General features: G+C 33.6%; 2 protein-coding genes across 4 annotated transcripts; one reads left to right on the top strand and one right to left on the bottom strand.

Moving 5' to 3' along the window:
- Positions 1–3,430: 3,430 nt before the first annotated feature.
- LOC127966584 (uncharacterized) lies at positions 3,431–16,681 on the bottom strand. Of its 3 annotated transcripts, none has more exons than XM_052567691.1 (4): positions 16,533–16,681; positions 14,726–14,753; positions 6,911–7,076; positions 3,431–5,997 (listed from the first exon to the last, which is right to left on the bottom strand). In XM_052567691.1, the coding sequence occupies exons 3-4, from the start codon at positions 7,039–7,041 to the stop codon at positions 3,543–3,545; spliced, it is 2,586 nt and encodes an 861-aa protein (XP_052423651.1). In that variant the 5' UTR covers positions 7,042–7,076; positions 14,726–14,753; positions 16,533–16,681; the 3' UTR covers positions 3,431–3,542. The 3 variants fall into 3 exon arrangements, with proteins under 3 accessions (XP_052423651.1, XP_052423649.1, XP_052423650.1); XM_052567689.1 differs by lacking the exon at positions 14,726–14,753 and adding an exon at positions 7,546–7,575; XM_052567690.1 differs by lacking the exon at positions 14,726–14,753.
- On the top strand, positions 16,281–19,833 carry LOC127966596 (cryptic protein). The gene is made up of 6 exons (XM_052567704.1): positions 16,281–16,457; positions 16,539–16,588; positions 16,678–16,836; positions 17,996–18,110; positions 18,198–18,307; positions 19,111–19,833. Exons 1-6 carry the CDS (start codon positions 16,441–16,443, stop codon positions 19,227–19,229), a joined length of 570 nt encoding a protein of 189 aa, XP_052423664.1. The 5' UTR covers positions 16,281–16,440; the 3' UTR covers positions 19,230–19,833.
- The last annotated feature ends 2,173 nt before the right edge of the window (positions 19,834–22,006 follow it).

The following is a 22,006-nucleotide window of genomic DNA, read 5'->3' as shown; positions in this document are numbered from 1 at the left end:
TGCTTACCGTTTGTCTCCTATGAATGCGTTTAAATATATTTCATTGTGTGTTCTTTTTGAATATAGAGGAGACTGAAGCTAGACAATATATATATATAGTTTATTTTGTTTGCAAAAATAATATTGTTACAATTAATTAAATTATTACTACAACAAATATGTAAAATGTTAAAATGTTTTTCAAAAATTAAAATTGAAAGATTGTATCTAATTCTTATTTTGTTTAATATTTAATTTTTCATATAAATTTTTATTTTGTTTAAATATTATTGTAAATATATTATTAATCAATAATTATAAATAATTGTACCTTATTGTAACTGCACAATGAATTGAATACAATTCATTGAAATATTGATGCTATTAAGAACATAAAAAATGGTGTTACTTTTGAATTTGCCAAGAATGATAATCTTTATTAAGACCATTTTAAATCTTGCCACTTTTAGTTTTGACATAAATACATATTTGGATTTTTAGTTAAAGCCTTTAATTTTCCATTTAATGGCATATTCTATATGGGACAATATGGTCGACTATAAAATTAGAATTATTTGTTATGCAATAAGTTGATGTTGTTGAATATTTGTTCTATTTAAGGTTTGTAAATGTGAGTAACATTGACTAGAATAAAGTGTGCACACTGGTTGCGCTCTTTCCAATTTATAAGCTTCTTTCAACCACAATCAGTGTCACTGTGTTGTGAGAGTTAGGATGTGTGCTCGTGAACGACTTCAAGTTCAAGTTCAAGTTGCAAACGATCTGAAAATCGGTTGACTTCAGAAGCGAACGGGATAACAATCCCACTCCTCTGCGTTACCTGCTCAAACGGCCCAATGAGACGAGTGCAGAGATGCTGCTGAAGTGGGAACAAATTGAAGATATATATATATATATATATATATATTTGTTTCTGTGTGTGTTTGGTGGAGAGAAAGAGAGGACTCTGCACTGAAGGCATGTCTCTTTGCAGGAAAATTAAGTGTCTGTGCAGTGTGCAGCGCCCGAGACATCCAGACTTCCCTCCCTCCATAATTTGGTGTCAGGCCCTCCGCTCATTAGTTTTACTGCAGTGTTTCCAGAAGACCTCTGGAGCGATGCATGTGGGGTACAGTCCTGCTCCTGCCATAACAACCACAACCACGCCAGGCAAATACAGCGAGCCGTCGGCAAACACACAGGGTCGCCTGTAAATATGTATCTGAATGCATTTTCACTTTATTTCTGTCCTAGAGAGCGAGGACCGTCACAGTATGTGACCTTCAGCCAATAAAAACTGAATGATGCTTCTACAAACTAATACAGCCACAAATACAACGGTGTTAGTACTAACTAAAATTAAAACTGATTTCCAATAATTGAAGCTAAAGTGAGATAAAATATAAACATTATATTAAAAAATATCCTGGATTCCTGGATAACTTAGAATTGTCATTGTGCAATGAATTGTATAAAATTAATTGAATTATTAATGCTATTTAGAATATTATACATCTTGTTACTTTTGAATTTACGACCAATGTTGCTACTATTTCAAAAAATTAAAAATAAATTAAAATGAAAACCGAATATATAAAAATAAAAGCATATAAATACCATAATATATAATGCTACTGATATAACTCTAGGCGGCAAATTGGTTGAATTACTACTTCATGACTTTCAAAAGAACAGAGATTAGACTTTAATTGGTCTTCCAAAAAAAAGAAACTGTGGTAAGGCAGGGTGGGTCACATTAAGCTTTGACCTTTCATTTTACGTTCAATTTAAATTTTAACTACAAAATGGCACAGCGTGAACAAAACCTGCACCTTGGATTCTGGCGGTCATTTGGAGAAGCACAAGCACAGGAGAGATTTTAAATGTGTTTCTGAAAGGGCAGAGACGGGACGTTTGTGACAGATGGTGAACTGAAGCGAGACAGCTTTGCCTGAGCTCATGCAAAACAAAAGATGAAAGCAGACGATTGTCAGCACATTATTCAGTAGTTTAATTTGTGCAGCATTAACAATAACCAGTGAAACGCCTTCTGCTCATTACTTACTGACAATATCTATCTGTGCTAGACACTTGAAAGATGATTTGTGTCTGTCAGACACAGTTCTCTAATCAGGTATAAACCTATAAAAGACCCATTTGGAATAAAGAAATCAAAATAATATACTTAAGTTTATCAACCATTAATGGGTTGATATATCGTAAACTCAGTATAATTATTATCTTGAAGCAAGTGCCGTTTATTTTTAGTGGTTTGAGGTTGAAAAACATACCAGAGCACATCATTAGCCGATCAGATAATTAAAGGAGATTGTGGAGATGTGATGCAAAGTAAAAAAAAAAAAAAAAAAGATGTAAGGACCATTTCAAATCAATATGATCAGCTGGGTCATTTAGGGCTCTGAAGTCCAGCTTAATTACTAAATGAATCAACTGTAGCTAAAATGCTTGTCATTACATTTGATTTTCACTGCCAGAAGGTGGCAGTGTGGGATACCCTGAGGTGTGAGGGCATGTGTGGTTTATAATCAATTTAACAGCCAGAATCACTGCCATTTATACTAACTGTTGATCAATTATGATTTAATAGCATTTTCAGTAAAAAAAATAAATAAAAAATAACAACATGACAATATTTTATATTAAAAATATGAAAAGTAACTTGAATAAATATATCACAAAATCAGGTCTGAAATAAATATTTGTAGATATTTTTATTAATAATAATTTATATATATATATATATATATATATATATATATATATATACACACACACACAATTTTATATTGTATATATTATTTAATATAAAAATTAGTACTGAATATGATACATGTAGTTTCTATTATTTGAATGTGTATATATATTAGTGCTGTCAAAAGATGAATCATGATTAATTGCACACACACACACACACACATATATATATATATATATATATATATATATATATATATATACACACACTATATTTATATTCATATAACTGATATTATAAATACAACAAAAACTTTTAGTTTGGATGCCATTAATCGTTTGACAGCATTAACACACACACACACATATATATATATTATTTTCATATTTTTCTATGAAGTACACTTCTCTTCTAATTATGCAGTATGCAGTATTTTTGCCATAAAAGCAAGGTGATTGCAGTATGCAGTATGTGATAATGCAGCAGAACTGCTGTTGTACTCCGTCCTTTTTGTCCATTAATACACTTGTACTAGAGTTAAACAACTGCATTTGTGTTTTTGTTAGGAAGTGCTGAACCGCATGCACTCTGTGTGCAGTGACTTGAAAAAGAATAAATGATGTGCCTTGAAACTGTTAAACTAGAGCCGCAGTTCTCAGCTTTCAGCGTGACTGCATCAGAAATAATGATATGTTGTTATGTTTTTTTTTGTACTGAGACACAACAGATAAGAAGAAATGTTAGTGTCTGCACAGGACACACAACTTTATTCAGTGAACCTGTAGAAGTTTTAAAAACATCACTTGTCATTTATTTGAAATGAAACCTGACCCGTTAAGTTTAATCCTCACCGATTCTTGCTAGTTTTGGGGCCATTCATTGTTACATTTGGACCAAGGAGAAACTTCCAAGACATTTTCCAATTGCTCAGAGACACATTTGCAGGATCACCCGTTTTTATATTATTTGAGAATTTCCAAGATTCCATCCATTCTGCAAACATATCTCCATCTTCATCTTCCATGTTCCCAGATTTGGATCGAACGTCATGCTTTTTTCGTGCTTGCGTCTTTGCTATTTTACATGCATCACTCCATCTCTTCATTTGTGGTTTCAGCTGATCTATATCGGAGTACATTTGCCTTCTTATCTTTACAGTCTTTGTCATTATCACAGATGTGTCCTCAGACTTTGAGTCAAGGTCTATCGTCATGAACCTCCAGGACTTGCTCCACATTTTCAGCTTCACGTCTCTGAGCGAAGCAGAAGGTAAATTATAGATGTGTTTGTGTTTGGACCAAAGAATCAGGTCTTGTGCATTGAATGATCTTGGCTTCGCATCAACCCACGAGGCGATGTTCTTTGGTGGTTGTGGGTTTGACATCTTCCACGATCGACCCCACTCTGACCAGCTCTCGATCTGAGAATTCAAATAACATTCGATTTGTTTTTGATAAAACTCTGTGCTGGTCAACATCCAAGAGTTATCCCAATTTAGCACTACGTTTTTCATTAGTTGCGCAAGTCCAGGACCATCAAACTTCTTTTTAACCCTCCAGGAGTCATTCCACTCATTTGCAGGATATCGTTCCTTGAATGTCTGAGAATCAAATGATCTGTTTAATGCATTCAGTGCTCTACAAAGTTCCTTTCTGCCTTTAATTTCCATTGATCTCTCAAACCATGCATGCTCACGTTGGAGATCCTCCAAACTGGAGAACCTCCATGAACCAGTCCATGCCGTCATGGATGGTCTATCATGATGATGCAGATGAGACGATGACTTCCATGATTGTTCCCAGTCAGCCACGGATCGTGCATATGTATGGTGACATAACAACTGGGTAGATGCACTTGTCGCTTGTATTTCCAGAAGATGCTGATGTCTCGTCGACCTCCAGGACTCTGCCCATGTGCGAACCCCTGCTGGTCCATTATGTGGGATGTCTTCATTGACTCTCACTCTTCTAATAGACCTGAGTTGAGAATTGGCAGACCAACCCTGCTGCCATAAACCGGCATCTTGTTCGAGAGTTAAATTGGTGAACTTCCAACAATTGGCCCATTGGGTGAGAGTTTGTGAGAATTGTGAAGGTGGTTTTCTCCGGTTCCTCAAGGCTCTTTCTTCTCTATGCTGATGTTTCATCATCTTCCAAGAATCCTTCCAGTTTATTTGCTCAGAGAAGTTGAGCATCTCTTGGCGCTTCTGGCTTTTAGGCAAAGCAAGTACATTGAAATTCACATGTTCAGTTGGTTGCATGTCTGGTTTCAACGTCTCAACCTTCACTTCAATCTCTTTATTTATCTCTTCTTTATACTCTGACAGATTTTTTATGGTCGTCCATGATTTTTCCCATTCAGGCAGCTGATTCTCCCTCCCACCGAACTGAGATCTGCATTGAATTTTGTGCTTCATCTCTTTAGACACATTTATTATCAGGTTGCAGATGTCGGGATGCAGCTCCTCAGGCTCCTTTGCTTGAGATTGGATTGATTTCGTCTCCTTTTCTGACATGGTTTTCGCAACTCTCCAAGATTCACTCCAAGCTGAATTATCTGTAGCTTTAGATTTCATTTGAAGCTGATTTTTGAAGTGCATCCCAGAATTATTCCATGGTTGTTTTTCCTCATTAGCTGCGGGTTGAATGAAATCATATTTAACATCTACTTCTTTTACAGGCTTCGTTGACTTCCAGGACTCGTTCCAGTCTGATGCAATTTCCTCATTTTGATTGTACAATTTGTTGCAATAGCTGTTATTTTTGTTTTCATGAAACTCTTTTCTTTTCTGACTGAATATCCAAGACTTTTCCCATTCTGGAGTGACCAGGTCTTGTTTAATGTGCTCGGGGTCTGAAGGTTTGCTAAGTTTCTCCCATAGAAATATGTCATTGGAGCTCAAATCATTGTTGGCATCAAACCCAAGATCAAACCATGGTTTACCATCAGTGCTTGGCTGAAAATTGAGAAACTTCCATGACTGCCCCCAGTCGAATGCACAAGGACTTTCTTCAGGTTGTGGCAAAGGTTGGGAAAACTTCCAAGACTCCGCCCACACCATCAACCCCGGGCAGCTTTCATTGAGTTGACGTAACAGGGTCAGTTTATTGGCTTTTGTAGTTTTCCTCGAGTCGACCTGCCTTTGAATCCGACTGCTCTGGAAGCCTTGAGGCCTGCCAAGGTTTGTCTTTTTAGCCTTGTGTGCATCAAGAGTCGATTGTTCAGGAAGCTTTGCTTTTCTCTCCAGCCTTTTAGGGCTTTTTATCTTGAAGGACATGCGCCCCTTCCAATCCTGATTGATTCTATGAAAAGTTTAATTGGTATGGACAACAAACAAAAAGACTTCTCGTTAATTATGAATTGTGTGCTGCTTTTATTTCAACAGATTATTTAAACATGGCTGCTGTTAAAATTAATATTTACACAATTAAGGCAATTAAAGTTGATGTGACCACAAGCTCATGATGGTTCTGAATGCCATTATTATGTGCGAAACAGAATTGGCAGAGAGGCAGTTGGGATCAAACTGCATTGATGTAATATTAGAGTTACTGTAATTATGAGATGACTCAGAGAGCTGCTCTTGTCTTCTTCAGAGTTTATTATTTTCTAAGGCAATGCTCAAAATGCATCAATGAGCAGCTTGTAATTATGAGTACGAGAGTGTTTTTTTATAAGCAGGAAACTAATAATTACAGTAATTCTGACATGGCATGAGTGCGGCATATGCAAAAGTGTATGCTATGACATGTATTATACATAATATATACATAAATTGGTAAACTATGAACAAACCCCATTTAGCAAAAAGTATATTTTATGTGGCCAAAATGTATTTTAAATATGTGCTAAATAGTGAAGCTTTTTCAAAAATTTTAAATATATTTAGTTTAAACCTTCATACATCAAAATATATTTTGAAATGTATTTAAATGGAAAGAAAATATAAGAATAAGTATTTTTTTAAATATGTAAAAATATTTGGAATTACAAGATATATATTTTATATATATATATATATATATATATATATATATATATATATATATATATATATATATATATATATATATATATATATATATATATTTTTTTTTTTTTTTTTTTTTTTTTACATATTTTACATTTTAGAGCAACAAAGTTGTTTTGTAAATGTGGAGATGGAGTTTTCTGATTGACAAATGCAGGAAAACAAGAGGTTCGGCATGTCCTCACCTTTCCAGAGCGCTCTTCCGTATCCTCTCTTCTTCCATCTGCCGTTTCTGTCGATACTCCCTCAGTCTGATTTCCCACACATCCTTCATAATTGAAGCGCCACATACTAAAACCTCTGCTTTTTTGTCCATTATTGTAGAGACTCCTTCCGTAAGTGGAGCTGAAACTGTCAGTGGATGAATGAGATTGGATTTAACAAGATTGCAATGTTCTTGTTCTGCATAAACTAACCATAAAATGTGCATTTGTTTACGATAGCTCATCGAGTAGCATGCATTTGATTAAGCTACTTAATTTAACCAGGACAGGCAATTAAATACAAACACAGAACAAAACAAATGCAGACAACAACAACAAAAATGCTATTTGGAACATTTGCACATTATATAATGCATTTAGCAGGGAATCATCGTTTATCATGCAAAAACAATAACATATGAAATTGCTTCCGTGATTAATTCTAAAATAGCATTACTGGATTGTACTTTCAATCTATATTTAAAAGCAATAAAATTGTGTTTATTCCTAGCGATATTAATGGTCATTTCAAGAGTGCACTGCATCTAATACTTCTGTCCTGTCAACATAAAAGTGTATTTCTGTGCATAATTGATTAATAAAAAATGCTTGCTCACCCGTCAGGCTGTTCTCTGTCAAATAAGCATCTGGAATCAGAAGCAGCTCTTATAAGTGTCAGCTGTAACTAAACAAGCCTGTGTAACCAGGACTCTTGACCCGGTTATTTTTAACCCCACTAGCTGCCAAGTGACGCTGATATACTTTTTTGAATTTCATTTAAAATATTATTTTGTGTTTCACCAGATACTGTACTAGACTATGTTAAAACAAACCTGTGACTAAACGGATGTTGTTTTGTCACCCCAGTACATAATGATTAAAGTGGTGTCAGGTTTCAGAATAAAAATGAGCTTCATCATGACGAGCGCTGATGATGGAGCTGAGTTTAGGTGGTGCATAACACAGTAGATCATTAAAAGGGAGTTCTTTGATTTCTTTTGAATTTGGGTGAGAGGATCAAGTGGAGTGTTTTACAGTCGTGAGCTCAATATAGCCACTAGAGCACGATGTTTGCAATGTTTGCAGGTTAAATATGTTATGAATGTACAATCTGCATATGACCGAGTACAGTATGGTAGTGAGTAAAAATAGCCACGAACAAGTTGTTCTATCAAGAGAAAAGTTCACCCATAACTATTTACTCAGATTTACTCACCCTCAGCTCATCCAAATTATCATTTTTGAACGAACTATTCCTTGTAACACTTACGTACATACACTGCATGCATATAATCAAATCTTTATGTAACTCATTGTGCTGTTGTGTATGCAACAAATTCAAATTTGATTTCAATTGTCACCAAGTTTGCGCCAATATTGTTTTGCTCTTTTAATCTCAGTGCTGCTCGTATGAAAACTATTCATTTTGCATCACATTTGTCTTGCTTCTCACATAAGTTGTTGACATCCTGAATCTTAACCTTTCAAACGGAGTGAAGAAACAGTGCGGTGCCATTCAGAAGGCTGACAGCTCATTAGGAGACAAGAGTGTCAAACTTTGCATGGCTGATAATGATTCAGCTGTCATTACAGTGTCAGTTTTCAGAATAGAAATCACAATAATCAGCTCTGTTAAATGTTCCCTGTAAGAAGCAGGAACTTGCACATTCGCTCTCACTGCCAAGAATGACATGGATATTCAATCGATAATGCATTGTCAAATGTATCCTAGTTACAAATTTCATTACAGCAAACCAAAGGCAATGTTGTTAAGTATTTTGGAACAACATTTAAACGCACCACGAAAGTGCTTTTCATGAGGAAAAGACTCAAATTTAAGACCAGTATCAATCTCACCTTTTGTTTTCATGATAAAATTGCATTTAGGATTGGAACAACATAAAATTACTTTTTATTGTTGGGTGAACTATCCTATGGATTGCTTTCTGTCTTTTTTTTTTTAAGGTAACTGCAACTTTTTCACAATCTTTTCAGAGACTTCAGAGACTCTTTTCTGACAATTCTGACTTTTTTCTCAGAATTGCAAGAAAATGTCAGAATTGTGAGATAAAAACTCATAATTATAAGGAAAAAAGTCAAAATTGCTACATATATATATATATATATATATATATATATATATATATATATATATATATATATATATATATATATATATATATATATATATATATATATGTAAACTCAGAATTGCACAATTCTGGGGGTTTTTTTTCTCTGAATTGAGATTTTACATCTTGCAATTGTTTTATTTTTCTGCCACAAAATAAAAAATAATAAAAGTTAAGTGCAATTTTATCTCACATTTCTGACTTTTTTTCTCAGAATTGAGAGTTCATATCTTGCAATTCTGCATTGATATGTTTGTTTTTTTCATGTAACTGAAATGAAAAAGTCAGAACTGTGAGACACTGTATGAGTTTATAGAATATAACATGATATAAACTTGAATTTCTGTGAAAAGAAATCTGAACTGCATAATATAAACTTGCAATTTCTCAATTCTCTCAGCTTGTTTCTTGCTATCTTGACTTTCTTCCTCAAAACTGTGAGATTATAGCTTGCAGTTCTGAGTTTATATCTCACAACTCTTGAGTTTAAATGTCACATATTGACGTTTTTTTTTCTCAGAATTGCAAGGAAAAAGAATTTGAGAAAGAGTCCAAATTGTGAAATAAACCCCCCCTTTTATATTTTTATCCCAATGCAGAAACAGGCTTCCAATTATTCCTTTAATGCATTATCAGGAAGTTTATTTCAGCTCATCAATTAATGGCATTATATATTTGTAATAAATGCAGCCATATTTAAAATCAAATAGACCCAAGTCAAGTAAGCATTACTGCACTTCTTACCTCCACAGATGTCATTAAAATGTCCCTGTAAACATGCTGAAACACCTAATGGGCCTGCACTGGCATTATCCAGAGGCTTGTTAATTATGGGAATGAATCACAGAGATATGTAAATTAATTATGAGCCAGCAGGGGGCTCATATGAGTCAGCGAGATTGCTCTATTACAAACTCTTCACACTGAGAGCTGCAGAAGAACGAAAGCGCCGGTGTCTCATTTCATCATCACGCAGCAATTGGCTTTTATAGAACATGCTTTGGTAGAGGATCAAATCCCATGTGATATCATGATGAAGTTACATGGATTTAATTGCCATTGACATTTTGGTCTTATTTTATTTACGTGCTTTGAGTTAACTGCTGCTTGTGTTGGAAGACAGCTTCGATCCATTCATTCACTTTGATCTGGTGGAAATTCTACAATGAGTTAAATGAGGGTCAAATAGCCTTTAGTGATGTGATTCCTCAAGTCATGCATCTTGTTGAGGAGAGATGTGCTCTACACACCAGAAAGAAATCTGCATGAACAATAAAATAAGATTTTACAGCCTTGCAAAACTACGACAGAGTTTTTAGTGCACTGCAGCTTTCTTATTTAAAGGGTTAATTCACCCCAAAATGAAAATTAATGACTTCCCTCCATTTGTTGAATTTGTTGAAGCATCGAAAATACATTTTGTGTACTCGTTATCATAGGCTAAGTTACATTGTTTTATTTTCTGAGGTAGTCCATAACTTGTAAGTGACTAGGCCTACTCACAAGCTGTTTTATTCATGGTATGATACAGTAAATGATTGGACATAATATTTAACATCTTCCATTCATTATTTGTAGCAAGCCAGCCACCCAGTAATTACAATCATTTTGTGCTTTGTAGCTTTAATATTACACAGCTCCGCTTTCCAATTCTGTTTTATCACGGGATACAAATTATAAATGTGTTTTCTTCATTTCAAGTTTATAGCAAGACATAAAAGTGAAGGATCATCCGAAGGCATGAAAAAACTGTAGCCTATGGCTTAATTTCTAATGAAAATAATGTCTCATAATTTTAATCGCAAAGACTCACATGCTGCTTAAACAAAAGCAAATACAGCGATCTGTCACACCACGGTTAAGAGCGTGAAAATCATGGAAAATCACACATTATTGTAATATATTGTTTGCATTTTGCTTTAAAACTTACAGATGTTGAAAGCCGATGCTCTCAATCTGGGCCATTTTCATGTGCAAAAGGCTAGAATATACTCTCAAAAAATTTTACCTTCAAAATTTATTCTCAAACAATTTCGACTTTATTCTCTTAGCATTTCGAACTTCATGCTCGTAGTATTTCGACTTTATTCTCTGAGTATTTCAACATTATTCTCAAAATATTTTGTCTTTATTCTCTTAATTTTTCGACTTTATTCTCGTAGTATTTCGACTTTAATCTCGTAATATTTCGAATTTATTCTCATAGTATTTCGACATTATTCTCGTTATATTTTGACTTTATTCTCGTCGTATTTGGACTTTATTCTCGTAGTATTTCGACTTTATTCTCGTAGTATTTCGACTTTATTCTCGTAGTATTTCGACTTTATTCTCGTTATATTTTGACTTTATTCTCGTAGTATTTCGACTTTATTCTCGTAGTATTTCGACTTTATTCTCGTAGTATTTCGACTTTATTCTCGTAGTATTTCGACTTTATTCTCGTAGTATTTCGACTTTATTCTCGTCGTATTTGGACTTTATTCTCGTCGTATTTGGACTTTATTCTCGTCGTATTTGGACTTTATTCTCTGAGTATTTCGACTTTATTCTCTGAGTATTTCGACTTTATTCTCTGAGTATTTCGACTTTATTCTCGTAATTTTTTGACTTTATTCTCTTAGTATTTTAACTTTATTCTCATAATATTTTGAATTTATTATCTGAGTATTTCGACTTTATTCTGTGAGTATTTCGACGTTATTCTCAAATATTTCGACTTTATTCTCGTAGTATTTCGACTTTATTCTCGTGGTATTTCGACTTCATTCTCGTAGTATTTTGACTTTATTCTCGTAGGTTTTCGACTTTATTTTCGTGGTATTTTGTTTTATTCTTGTAGTATTTTGTTTTATTCTCGTAATATTTCGACTTTATTCTCGTAGTATTTCGACTTTATTCTCGTAGTATTTCGACTTTATTCTCGTAGTATTTCGACTTTATTCTCGTAGTATTTCGACTTTATTCTCGTAGTATTTCGACTTTATTCTCGTAATATTTCGACTTTATTCTCGTAGTATTTCGACTTTATTCTCGTAATATTTCGACTTTATTCTCGTAGTATTTCGACTTTATTCTCGTAGTATTTCGACTTTATTCTCGTAGTATTTCGACTTCATTCGACTTCATTCTCAAAGTATTTCGACTTTATTCTCAAAGTATTTCGACTTTATTCTCAAAGTATTTCGAGTTTATTCTCAAAGTATTTCGACTTTTTTCTCAAAACATTACGACCTTAATCTCGTAATCTCCGATTTATTTTTTATTTAACATGGCACTAAAATTTCACCTGTCTGACCATAAACCAGGTAGGAAACTTCCGAAAGATGGATACTAAAGGAGGAACCGTCATGTTGTGCACAGGCAAACATCACTTACAATTCCCAAGCAATTGCATTTGAATAGTTGTCTAATTTAAAAGACAAGTGAACAGTACAAGCATGCACATTTAATCTGGATTTGTCCTCGCTACCCACCTCAGCTACTCTAATTACCTCACACATTCCCCTGGCAGCAACATGACAGACTGTCAGCCGTACCAGACAGAAATGCACCTGTGAGCAGAAAGAATAAATCACCTTTAGACTCCTTCTGCATCTGTAACAAAAGCGCAGCTCCACAGTCGACCTGAAGACAGCAGCACAGCACAGAGGCTCATGACCTCGGCTGCTCACTCGCTGCTCATTAGTGCAAGCGATTTAATCCTTCTTTATGTGAATGAATTATATAATTAAACCTCTTTAGCACATTAGCAAACACAAGAGGCATGCATTAATGAACTCTGCTTTACTTTGCATTAAATCAAATTAAAATGCATATGAAACAAACTAGAAATAAATAAATAAACTTGCTGCTATGTTAGAGAGTTTTGGTGGTTGACAGGACATTGATATACGGTTGCTAAACTGTTGCTAGAATGTTCTGAGTAGATAAGGATTTAGTAGATTTGTTTAACATTTGTTTTATCATCTGTGATAATGATTTGTAATGTTTATGTATTTGTGAAGGTATATGTGCTTTTAACCATGAACCCTAAATATGAACAATAATAAGAGTAATTTTAGTATTAGTTATATACTATATTTACTGTATAATATTTTGAATTAGCTTTTATTTTTATATTTTCAGTTTTCATTTTAGTTTTAGTATAAGTTTGAGCAATTTCTTTGTTATCAATATTTATTTCTAATGTTTAATGTTTTTAATGTTTAATGTTAACCTGTTTAATATTTCTATTTAGTTTATTTTTTTATTTCAGTTGAGTCATTTTAGCTTTTTTTAGTTTTTCAATTTGAAGTTTTTCTATAGAATATTTTTTCCAGCTTTATTTCTATTAATAAAAACAATTTTAGAAAAATAATAACAGCACTGACTGTGATGTGCTTTTACCATATTTATTCATTTGTTTTAAATATTTCTATTGAGCTTCTATTCTTTTTTTTTTTTTTTTGTCATTTTAGTACTTCAACTTAAATGTGTTTATTTCAGTAATTGTCCAAAACGACATTTTATTTTAAATCTAGCTTCATTTCAATTACTGAAAACCTTTTTAAAGATTTTTTTAGTTAACATTTTAGTTAAAAGTAACAACACTGATGGTGATGGCGCTTTTGACATTTTATTATTATTTTTTGAATATTGCTTTTTCTTTTGGTTTTAGACATTTTCAACTTATTTATTCAACTTCAATTTATTTGACACATATGTATTGCATATTTAAGTTTATTTCATTTGATTTGCCGAGGTAACGTTCCTTTAGCATTTTTTACAATTATTATTATAGCTTTATTTCAATGACTGAAAATGATTTTTAATAGTTGTATTTTTACTTCATTTCATAAAAAGGTCATGGGTCTCTTGCTCATGGGTCAGGTGGCTGTCATGCAATATAGCAGCATCTATAATGTCAAGAAAAACATGGAAAGCCTTCAGTCTGACCTTTAGCCTTTCAGGTTTGGCCTGCGTCACACACTCCATCAACTTTATTTAGCAACTGGTCGACGTCTGCGTTAAAGATCATCCCTCTATAGATGGACAGAGCGGCTGCTCTCTGTCGAGAAACAATTCTCATCAACAATTAGAGGAAATGTTGGCATGAATGTCAAAAAACATTAATGGCACTACAAGAAAAGCTCTCCCAGCGGTGATGCATTGTGCCTGGAAATGAAAAATGCATCAACCTGAGCCATGCAATTTGCATGTAATTTATTTTTTAAAAGGATGATTTTTCCCACCAGACTAAATGAACTGTTTTTTTTTATTATTATGCAAAAGGCAGACATACATTAAATGTGAAATGTAAAACAGCACAGCTCCATCACTGAAACTTGCATTTAGATAATATTATGCTTTTTCTGTTTAAAGACATTAATTTAAAATTGAGTTGAGATTTATGAAGAGAGAGAAACCAGGGCACATATCCTGAAGTGCATGCGACGTTTCTGGAAGAGTAGTTGAAATGAAAGAACGGCAAACTAAACCGTGTGAAAGTTCTTCACCTCTCGGGCTCCAAGAGGAATCAGCTAATTAGAAACCAATAACAAAGCATATGGACAGAAATAGAGCGGGACGCGGCTGCTGTGCTTTAAAGAAGCGAACCGCATCAAACACCGAAAAATCCTCAAAGAAAACTTACTCTAATTACTTGTTGGGTGGTTATATATACCTGCTGCCGTTCCTCTGGAAATGTCAGCCTGTGGGAACAAAATCACCAGAGAGATCGTGTGATTTTCAAGTAAAAAAGTGATAGAGAAATACGAAACCACAGTAATTGAGAATATCTGAAACACAGGTCAGTGTGTGCCTAAACAACGACAAACACCAAACTACTTCTGATACTTATATTTGGTTTAAGATATAAGCAATAAGATATGCTCTTTACTACACCCAGACAATACAAACAACACATAAATAAATGCAATATAAACAAAGACTATGGGCAATGAAAAGGTACACTTTGGGCAAAAGCAGCTGCATAGATATTATGAATAAATTATGTAAATTTGCCTTGAATGAAAAATAGGCACAGGATAAATAAATAAATAAATAAATTGTTAGAACTATGAAGGGAAAAATATATATGCACTGGGAAAGTTTGACTTAATTTATGTTTCTCATGTGCTTAAAAACTTTGATAGTCCAGAGATAATAAAATAAGAGATCTAAACCATTTGGACAAAAATAAATAAATAAATAAATAAATAAATAAATAAATAATAATAATAATAATAATAATAATTCTAGACAAAATATATTTTAAATAGCAGCTAAATAAATAAATCAAACAGTGTAAAATGAACAGTGAACAGTAAAATTTATATTTTTGAAATATAATTTTTTTTCCTGTGAACCTTCACATTATATTTTTCAAATATTTTTCAAAATGTATTTCCGAGGCAAAAAAAATGCATTCTCAATCTTACAGTATAGCCTTTAGGCTAAATACTAATGTGAATGAAATAGCCTATATCAGAACTAAACTTACATTCACTTAATAATGTTTAAGTTTACATTGTATGGTATGTTTAAAAAAAAAAAAAAAAAAAGTATTTATTCAAATGTGTTACATATTCACAGACAACAAATAAAGTTTTTCATCAAAAGTGATTGCATTTTCTTGGATTAAAATATATGAAGAGCAAAATATATTTTTAAATAATAATAATAATAAAAAATAAATTAAAAAAACACACACCTGTGTGTGTGTCGAATTAAATCTATATAACCTATATATACAAAAATCGCCTAAATGTAAGATATATATACATAGATATATTTTAGCAAAAATGTTTGTCTATATAGCATTTTGAATTTAACAAGGATAGACTTGACTTTACAATGGTAGGCTATCCACTGTATGTTATGTGATTTTTACAAAATAATTATAAAAAGAATTTATGTAATATTTGTCTAGTTAAAAGTTTGTTTATTTGTTTGTTTTTTCACTCACTGCATTTCTGTCCCTCGCAGTTTTTATCTCTATCACAAATTAAATATGGCACTAAGGTTTTTCACTTGAGAAACAAAGAGAGTTGGTACAATCCCGCATTACAGAGCTTCAGAGTGCTTTGACGGCGCAGACTGAGCCTCTAATCGCTTCTCTCTGATACTGAAGAGAATCGATTCGCCTCAAACCGGTTTGACTGACGGAACTAATGTGAATGCACGCTCATTTGCATTAGCGGGTGACTATGGGAGGGGTTGCAGGTGTTAATGGGGCGTCATGAGGGAGTCTGAAGCCCTAAAGATAAAGAACAGACCCAGCAGAGGGTGTTCTGGTCATTTGGTTTGCGATGCTGACACTGGGGATGTTTTGATGCTGTTGGATCAGTGCTGAGCAGATCGGGTGTTGAGTTGGGTTTTTGTCAAGCGAGCGGAATTATGAATCAATTATTCGGGTGAGCAAATGATTCACGGTTCGTAATTGAATCGCATGTCTTTCTCCTCAGGCCTCACGATTGCTATATTCTTACCTACAGGTTCTTTCTGTCTGCTGTGGTGGTCTCTCAGTCGGCTTCGTCTGGATCAGGTAAAAGTCGGATCTTTGCGTTATTTGTTTCCAAACGCGTTTGGGTTTTCATCGCTCATTTTTAACACGGATTCGCGTTCTTCTCCCAGGATGTGAAGGAGCAGGATGTGGGAAAGCTGCTGGAGTCTCTGGAAAGCCAAAACAACACGCGGAATTCTTGAATAAGTTCAACGAAATGAACACGCAGACGGCGCAAGGTCCACACCGGAACGCAGAGGCCGTGTTACCGTTCATAGGACTGACCGGAGGTGACATCATCATTACCGAAAATAAGATACGATTCTAGGCTGTAAATAAATATTACTGGAGTACATTTTAATTACTATAATAATATTTTTTTTTTTTTAAATAAAACTTTTTTTGTCATTTTTCTTTTTTTTTTTTTTGTCAAAATTAACATATTGGCTATAATTCAGAACTGCCATTTCTTTTAACGGTGTATTTTTGTTTTACACAATTTGTTCTTCTAATGCATCCTAACAAATCAATTCCTTAGAAAGAGCAGAAAGTCTTAAATTCATAAAGTCGTGGAATTATATTTTGCATGCACTGCCAAATTTGCATGCACTTTTTTTTTCTTCCTCCAGTATTTTTCTTTTCTTTTCCAATGCAAATATATAAACATTGCAAATGGAATACAATTAAATGCGTTCATGCTTTTGAAAAATAACAAATATATGTCAATATTTCTTTTTAGTTTTAGGCATAAATTATCTTAATTTTGATACTTAATAAAACAACTTAATGTCAAGTTATTTAAGAATGTATAATTTTGAATAAGGTTAATTTTCTTCTGAACCTATACTGTCATACTTGTTTTTTGTTTTAAACAAACTCATTTTAATCTTATAAAGATATCTTTATGGCATTTTGCTTCTCAAGTATACTGAAAAAATATTTTTTTTAATACTTTTTTTAAGGTAAGTGGTCACAATCAGTGTATTTTAACTGCATTTAAATAAATAAATTTAGTTGTCTAACTTTCAACTATTTTTTTTTTTTTAACATAGCTGTTTCAACCATTTTCCAAAAAAAAAAAAAAAAAAAAAAACCTACTATATATTTTTTTACCCCAGTGTAAATGTATTTTTTTTTAAGAATCTTTGCAGAGGAAAGCATCATAATTCTAGAATTCTCAGTTTGCACAGCGCTTACAGACACAAACCAGAGTAAGCAAAACTGTGTGTTTTGAGCATTTAGGAGTGGATCTATCTGTTTATTAATGGGGATTCCAGTGTTGTCAGGCGTAACGGCCTGCACAGTGTCTGGATAGTTCTTGTCATTCTGGGAAACAGATGTTGGTAGCAGCTGTTTAGATTACACGTCATAAATTTTGTAGGAAGGGGCTGCTATTTTACTTTTACATCCTTGTATTTAACATCTTTATTCCACTGTTTCTCATTCCAGTTTCTAAACAAAGCCGTACCTGCTGCAAGAATGGTGGAACGTGTATTTTGGGAAGCTTCTGCGCCTGTCCGAAGCACTTCACCGGCCGCAGCTGTGAATACGACGAGCGCCTCAGGTAATTGCATGAGGTCCGGATCGAGCTGGATGGCACTGGTGTCATTGCACAAGGTTTCTGAATGATGACGTGTTTTTATTTCGCCAGTGATTGTGGTGTGATTCCACACGGAGAATGGGTTCAGAAAGGATGCTCGTACTGCAGATGTGGATATGGACTCCTGCACTGCTTCCCGCATGTGTTCAGCAAAAACTGTGGTGAGTTGATAGATGCATGATGTTTGTAGATGTTTGTCGTGGATTTTATTTCCAACTGAACCAGCTCCAGCACCTTGAAGGATATCAATCGTGTCTGGCTTTGTGTTTTCAACTTGTCTTAACAAAGGCCCCTAAAATGACCTTCTTGCCCAGTATTTGTGTCTTGTTTTCAGTCCACATATCTAAATATTTTAAAATCAAGATACATTTGAAACCAAAATATTGCATAATAAATTAATGTTAAATAAGTTTATGCTTACAATAAAAAAAGGAAATTATCTGCCAGTGCATGGGGTCAGAAAAAATAATCTTAATAGAAAAGCAAATGTATTATTTTTCTGACCTATATTGGTAGATTGTTTTCTTATTGTAAGTGTAAGTTATATTATACATTTGTTTAGTTTTTTTCATAAATTTGCTTCATTTAGATTTTTTTTTTTCTAAGCAAGACTTCATATGTCAAATTATGTTTAAGGATGTTTAGATATTTGGGCTGAAATATGACAATAATGAGTAAGAAAGTACCGGTTGCCTGTTTTGACCATTCCCAGTATATTGCAGTGAGGAAGGTTGATAACATGATGCCAGACACACTCTTAATATCCTATAACTGGTTTAGCTGGAGATAAACAACAGTAGACACACGTTCTCACCTCTAATAGTGCTGTGAATCACCGACTGGCGCTTGATTTAACCTGATGGCAGATGATTATTCAGACGTCTGCTGCTTCTGTGCTGTTTCTTCAAATAACATTCCTGTATATTATTTCATGTGCATTTATCTTTTTCTTCTTTTCTTTCAGACGATTCTGAGGACGTTCGGTGGTACAGTTCAAGTTCCCACAGAACGCCGTCTTCTTCAGTTATCATGTGTGTTGCCTTTATTTTACGCTTTCTACTGGAAGTTAGATTTCTGAACTAGGTTTTCTACATAAATGCTCTATTAGACTACGAACAAGATGTTTATTTTCTTTGACATTTAGGGCGGCATTTATTGGTGGCACTAAAATGCATTTTTCTTCCAGTGGAAGTGTAACTAGCTGTGTTAAAAGCAACTGTTTAGTGAAGGAACATGTACATAGGATTTATATTGAAAATATATATTGTGTGTGTGTGAGTCAAGTGCACAGCCAAACCAAGATGACTTCTGTCTGTTTCTGTCTCTGTATGAATTTGTTACACAAGAGAATGCACCGGCTAAAAGTGTTTTTTTTTTTTTTTTTTTTATTCTGCATCTGTTTTGCTTTTCAAATATGCATGTCATGTGAACAATGCGCTTGTTTTAAAGTCAAGTTCTGGAAACGTTGGTTTCGTCAGAGGAGAGAGAAGGAGATAATGCTCTGATATCCCAGCGTGATCGTTGACCTTTCGGCTATTTTCTCTTATCTTATATAAACAATCGTCCAGCCAATCAATCTCCGTGACTCTCTTGACCTTCTCCAGCTGCCCAGTGATGTACTGTAACACTCTGTATGATTGAGAGAATGAATTTGTCTCATCTAATTAAAAGGTGCATCAATAACTGAGATGACTGACTGTTTACTGGCTTCAATTAAGCCGTTTCTCATGGATGCCAAAAATTGGATTACATTCCAGTGAATAAAAGACTATTGAGTGCAAAAAAATAACATTTTGGTATAAAAACATGATTTATTTTCTAATAATAATTCAAGTTAATTTGTAGTAAACCATCTATTAAGACCCCAATTATCTGCAGGGTATTTGCTTTTTAAAAGTTGTAAATAATACAAAGATTATCAGAGAAGAAAATACTATTTCAGTCTTTCTACTACTTTAAAAAGGTCATGTGTTACTTGCCATTTCTTTGTAACTTTTAGTGAAATTTACTAGCAATTCCTGAGCCTGAGAGTTTGTGTGTGTGTGTGTGTGTGTGTGTATAAGACTTTCTGTGTGTGTCTGGGCTGAAAGCTCTCTTCAGAACCAGACTGAATAAACAGAGATACTCGAGACTCTTTTGCACCACAATGCTGCTGTTTCTTTGGTATTAATAGCCGGGTGGGGTTGAGCTCTGCATCTTCTCCATTGTCAAGCGTGATAACGGCTTCATTCTGTACGGAGAATCTGCTCTTACATGTCAAAGAGATGCTTACAGGGACGTCTCATGTGATAAAGACTAGGATATGGCCCAGCCTGCGTTTCAGGATTAAGGAAAAGAAACTGTTTAGCTCAGTCAAGCTCATTTTAATATTTAAGGAGAAAGTCACAAATATCTATTCTCATTATTTTAATTCTTATATGCATTATCAGTGGCAATTCTCGTCATTGCAATAATATATATATATATATTCTTTCTTACAAGAAAGCAATATTGTTACAGTATCGAAGCAATATTGCTATTGTTAAAAGTACAATAAAAAAAAAATGCTCTTCTGCTCACCAAGGCTGCATTTGATAAAAAAACAATGTTGTAAAAATGTTAAATATTATTACTATTTAAAATAGCTGTTTTCTTTGCGAATATAGCTTGAAATGTAATTTATTTCTGTGATGCTCCGCTGTATTTTCAGCATCATTCCTTCAGTCTTCAGTGTCACGTAATCTTCAGAAATCAGAATAATATTATGATTACTGCTCAAGACACATTTCTGATTATTAACAGTGTTGAAAACAGTTGTGCTGCTCAATATTTTTGTGGAAACTGGGATATATATTTTTTTCATGATTCTTTGGTGAAAAGATGGTTAAAAGAACAGCATTTAATTGAAAATAGAAACCTTTTGTAACATTATAAATGTATTTACTGTCACTTTTGATCAATTTAATGTGTCCCTGCTGAATAAAAATATACATTTCTTCCAGTCCAGACACCTATTTTTTAGCATACATACAATTTATAATTTAATAAAAAATAAAAAAGAAACACTGTATTACAGAATTGTGAGAAAATGAGAAAAATGAAAAACAACCTAAAATAAAAAAACATACAAAAATATTGTAAAATTGCTGAATTGTCCCTATAAGCAGTGTTATTTTAGTACAAGTGAGATCCTATTTCATATAAGATTTGTATATTTGTTTGTATTTTTATTTTAGTTCTAAATTTAAGATTTATCATATGTTTTAGTCTTAGTTATTATAGTACATCAAGTTAAATTAAATGAAAATTGTTTCTCTGGTAACTTGGAATACAAGATTTTTTTTTTCAGTTCAAATTTATTTTAATTTACAAGGTAATATTTAAGATAATAAAATATTTTTTTAGGGTTTTAGTTTTAGTTTACTAAAATAACTTTGACCCCCACCATTTTTTTCATGCAAAATGTAACTTTAGCTTTTTGTTTTGTGGTCTGAACTAAGTGTGTTGGCATTTTCAAGTTTTTAGCCACTGTTTCCCCCTGCGTCCTTCTCCACTGAACTTTCTGGATTCAACTCTAAAGTGGCATTAGACATTCTTTAAGTTTCATTGATCCCCTTAAAATAAGCCACTCTATCTTCTAACCTCCAGAGATTAATCCAGTAGCAACAAAGCTGGCCACATCAGGAGACTTGTTTCACTCCGTTTCCATTCTTTGAGCTTCAGGATGTCCAACATTTCCCAGAGTCACGACATTCAGACGCTCAGGAAAGAGGATTAATGGGAGCCTTTAGAAAGTGACTCCAAAGAGAAACTCTCTCGCACTATAATATAACCGGTCCTCGCTCTGTATGCGATCGTTTCCATGATAGCGTTTCATTTGC

Source organism: Carassius gibelio, chromosome B10 (assembly GCF_023724105.1).
Source record: "Carassius gibelio isolate Cgi1373 ecotype wild population from Czech Republic chromosome B10, carGib1.2-hapl.c, whole genome shotgun sequence".
Taxonomy (NCBI): Eukaryota; Metazoa; Chordata; class Actinopteri; order Cypriniformes; family Cyprinidae; genus Carassius; species Carassius gibelio.
The sequence above is the reverse complement of the archived record's forward strand: the minus strand, read 5'-3'. Positions and strand labels throughout refer to the sequence as shown.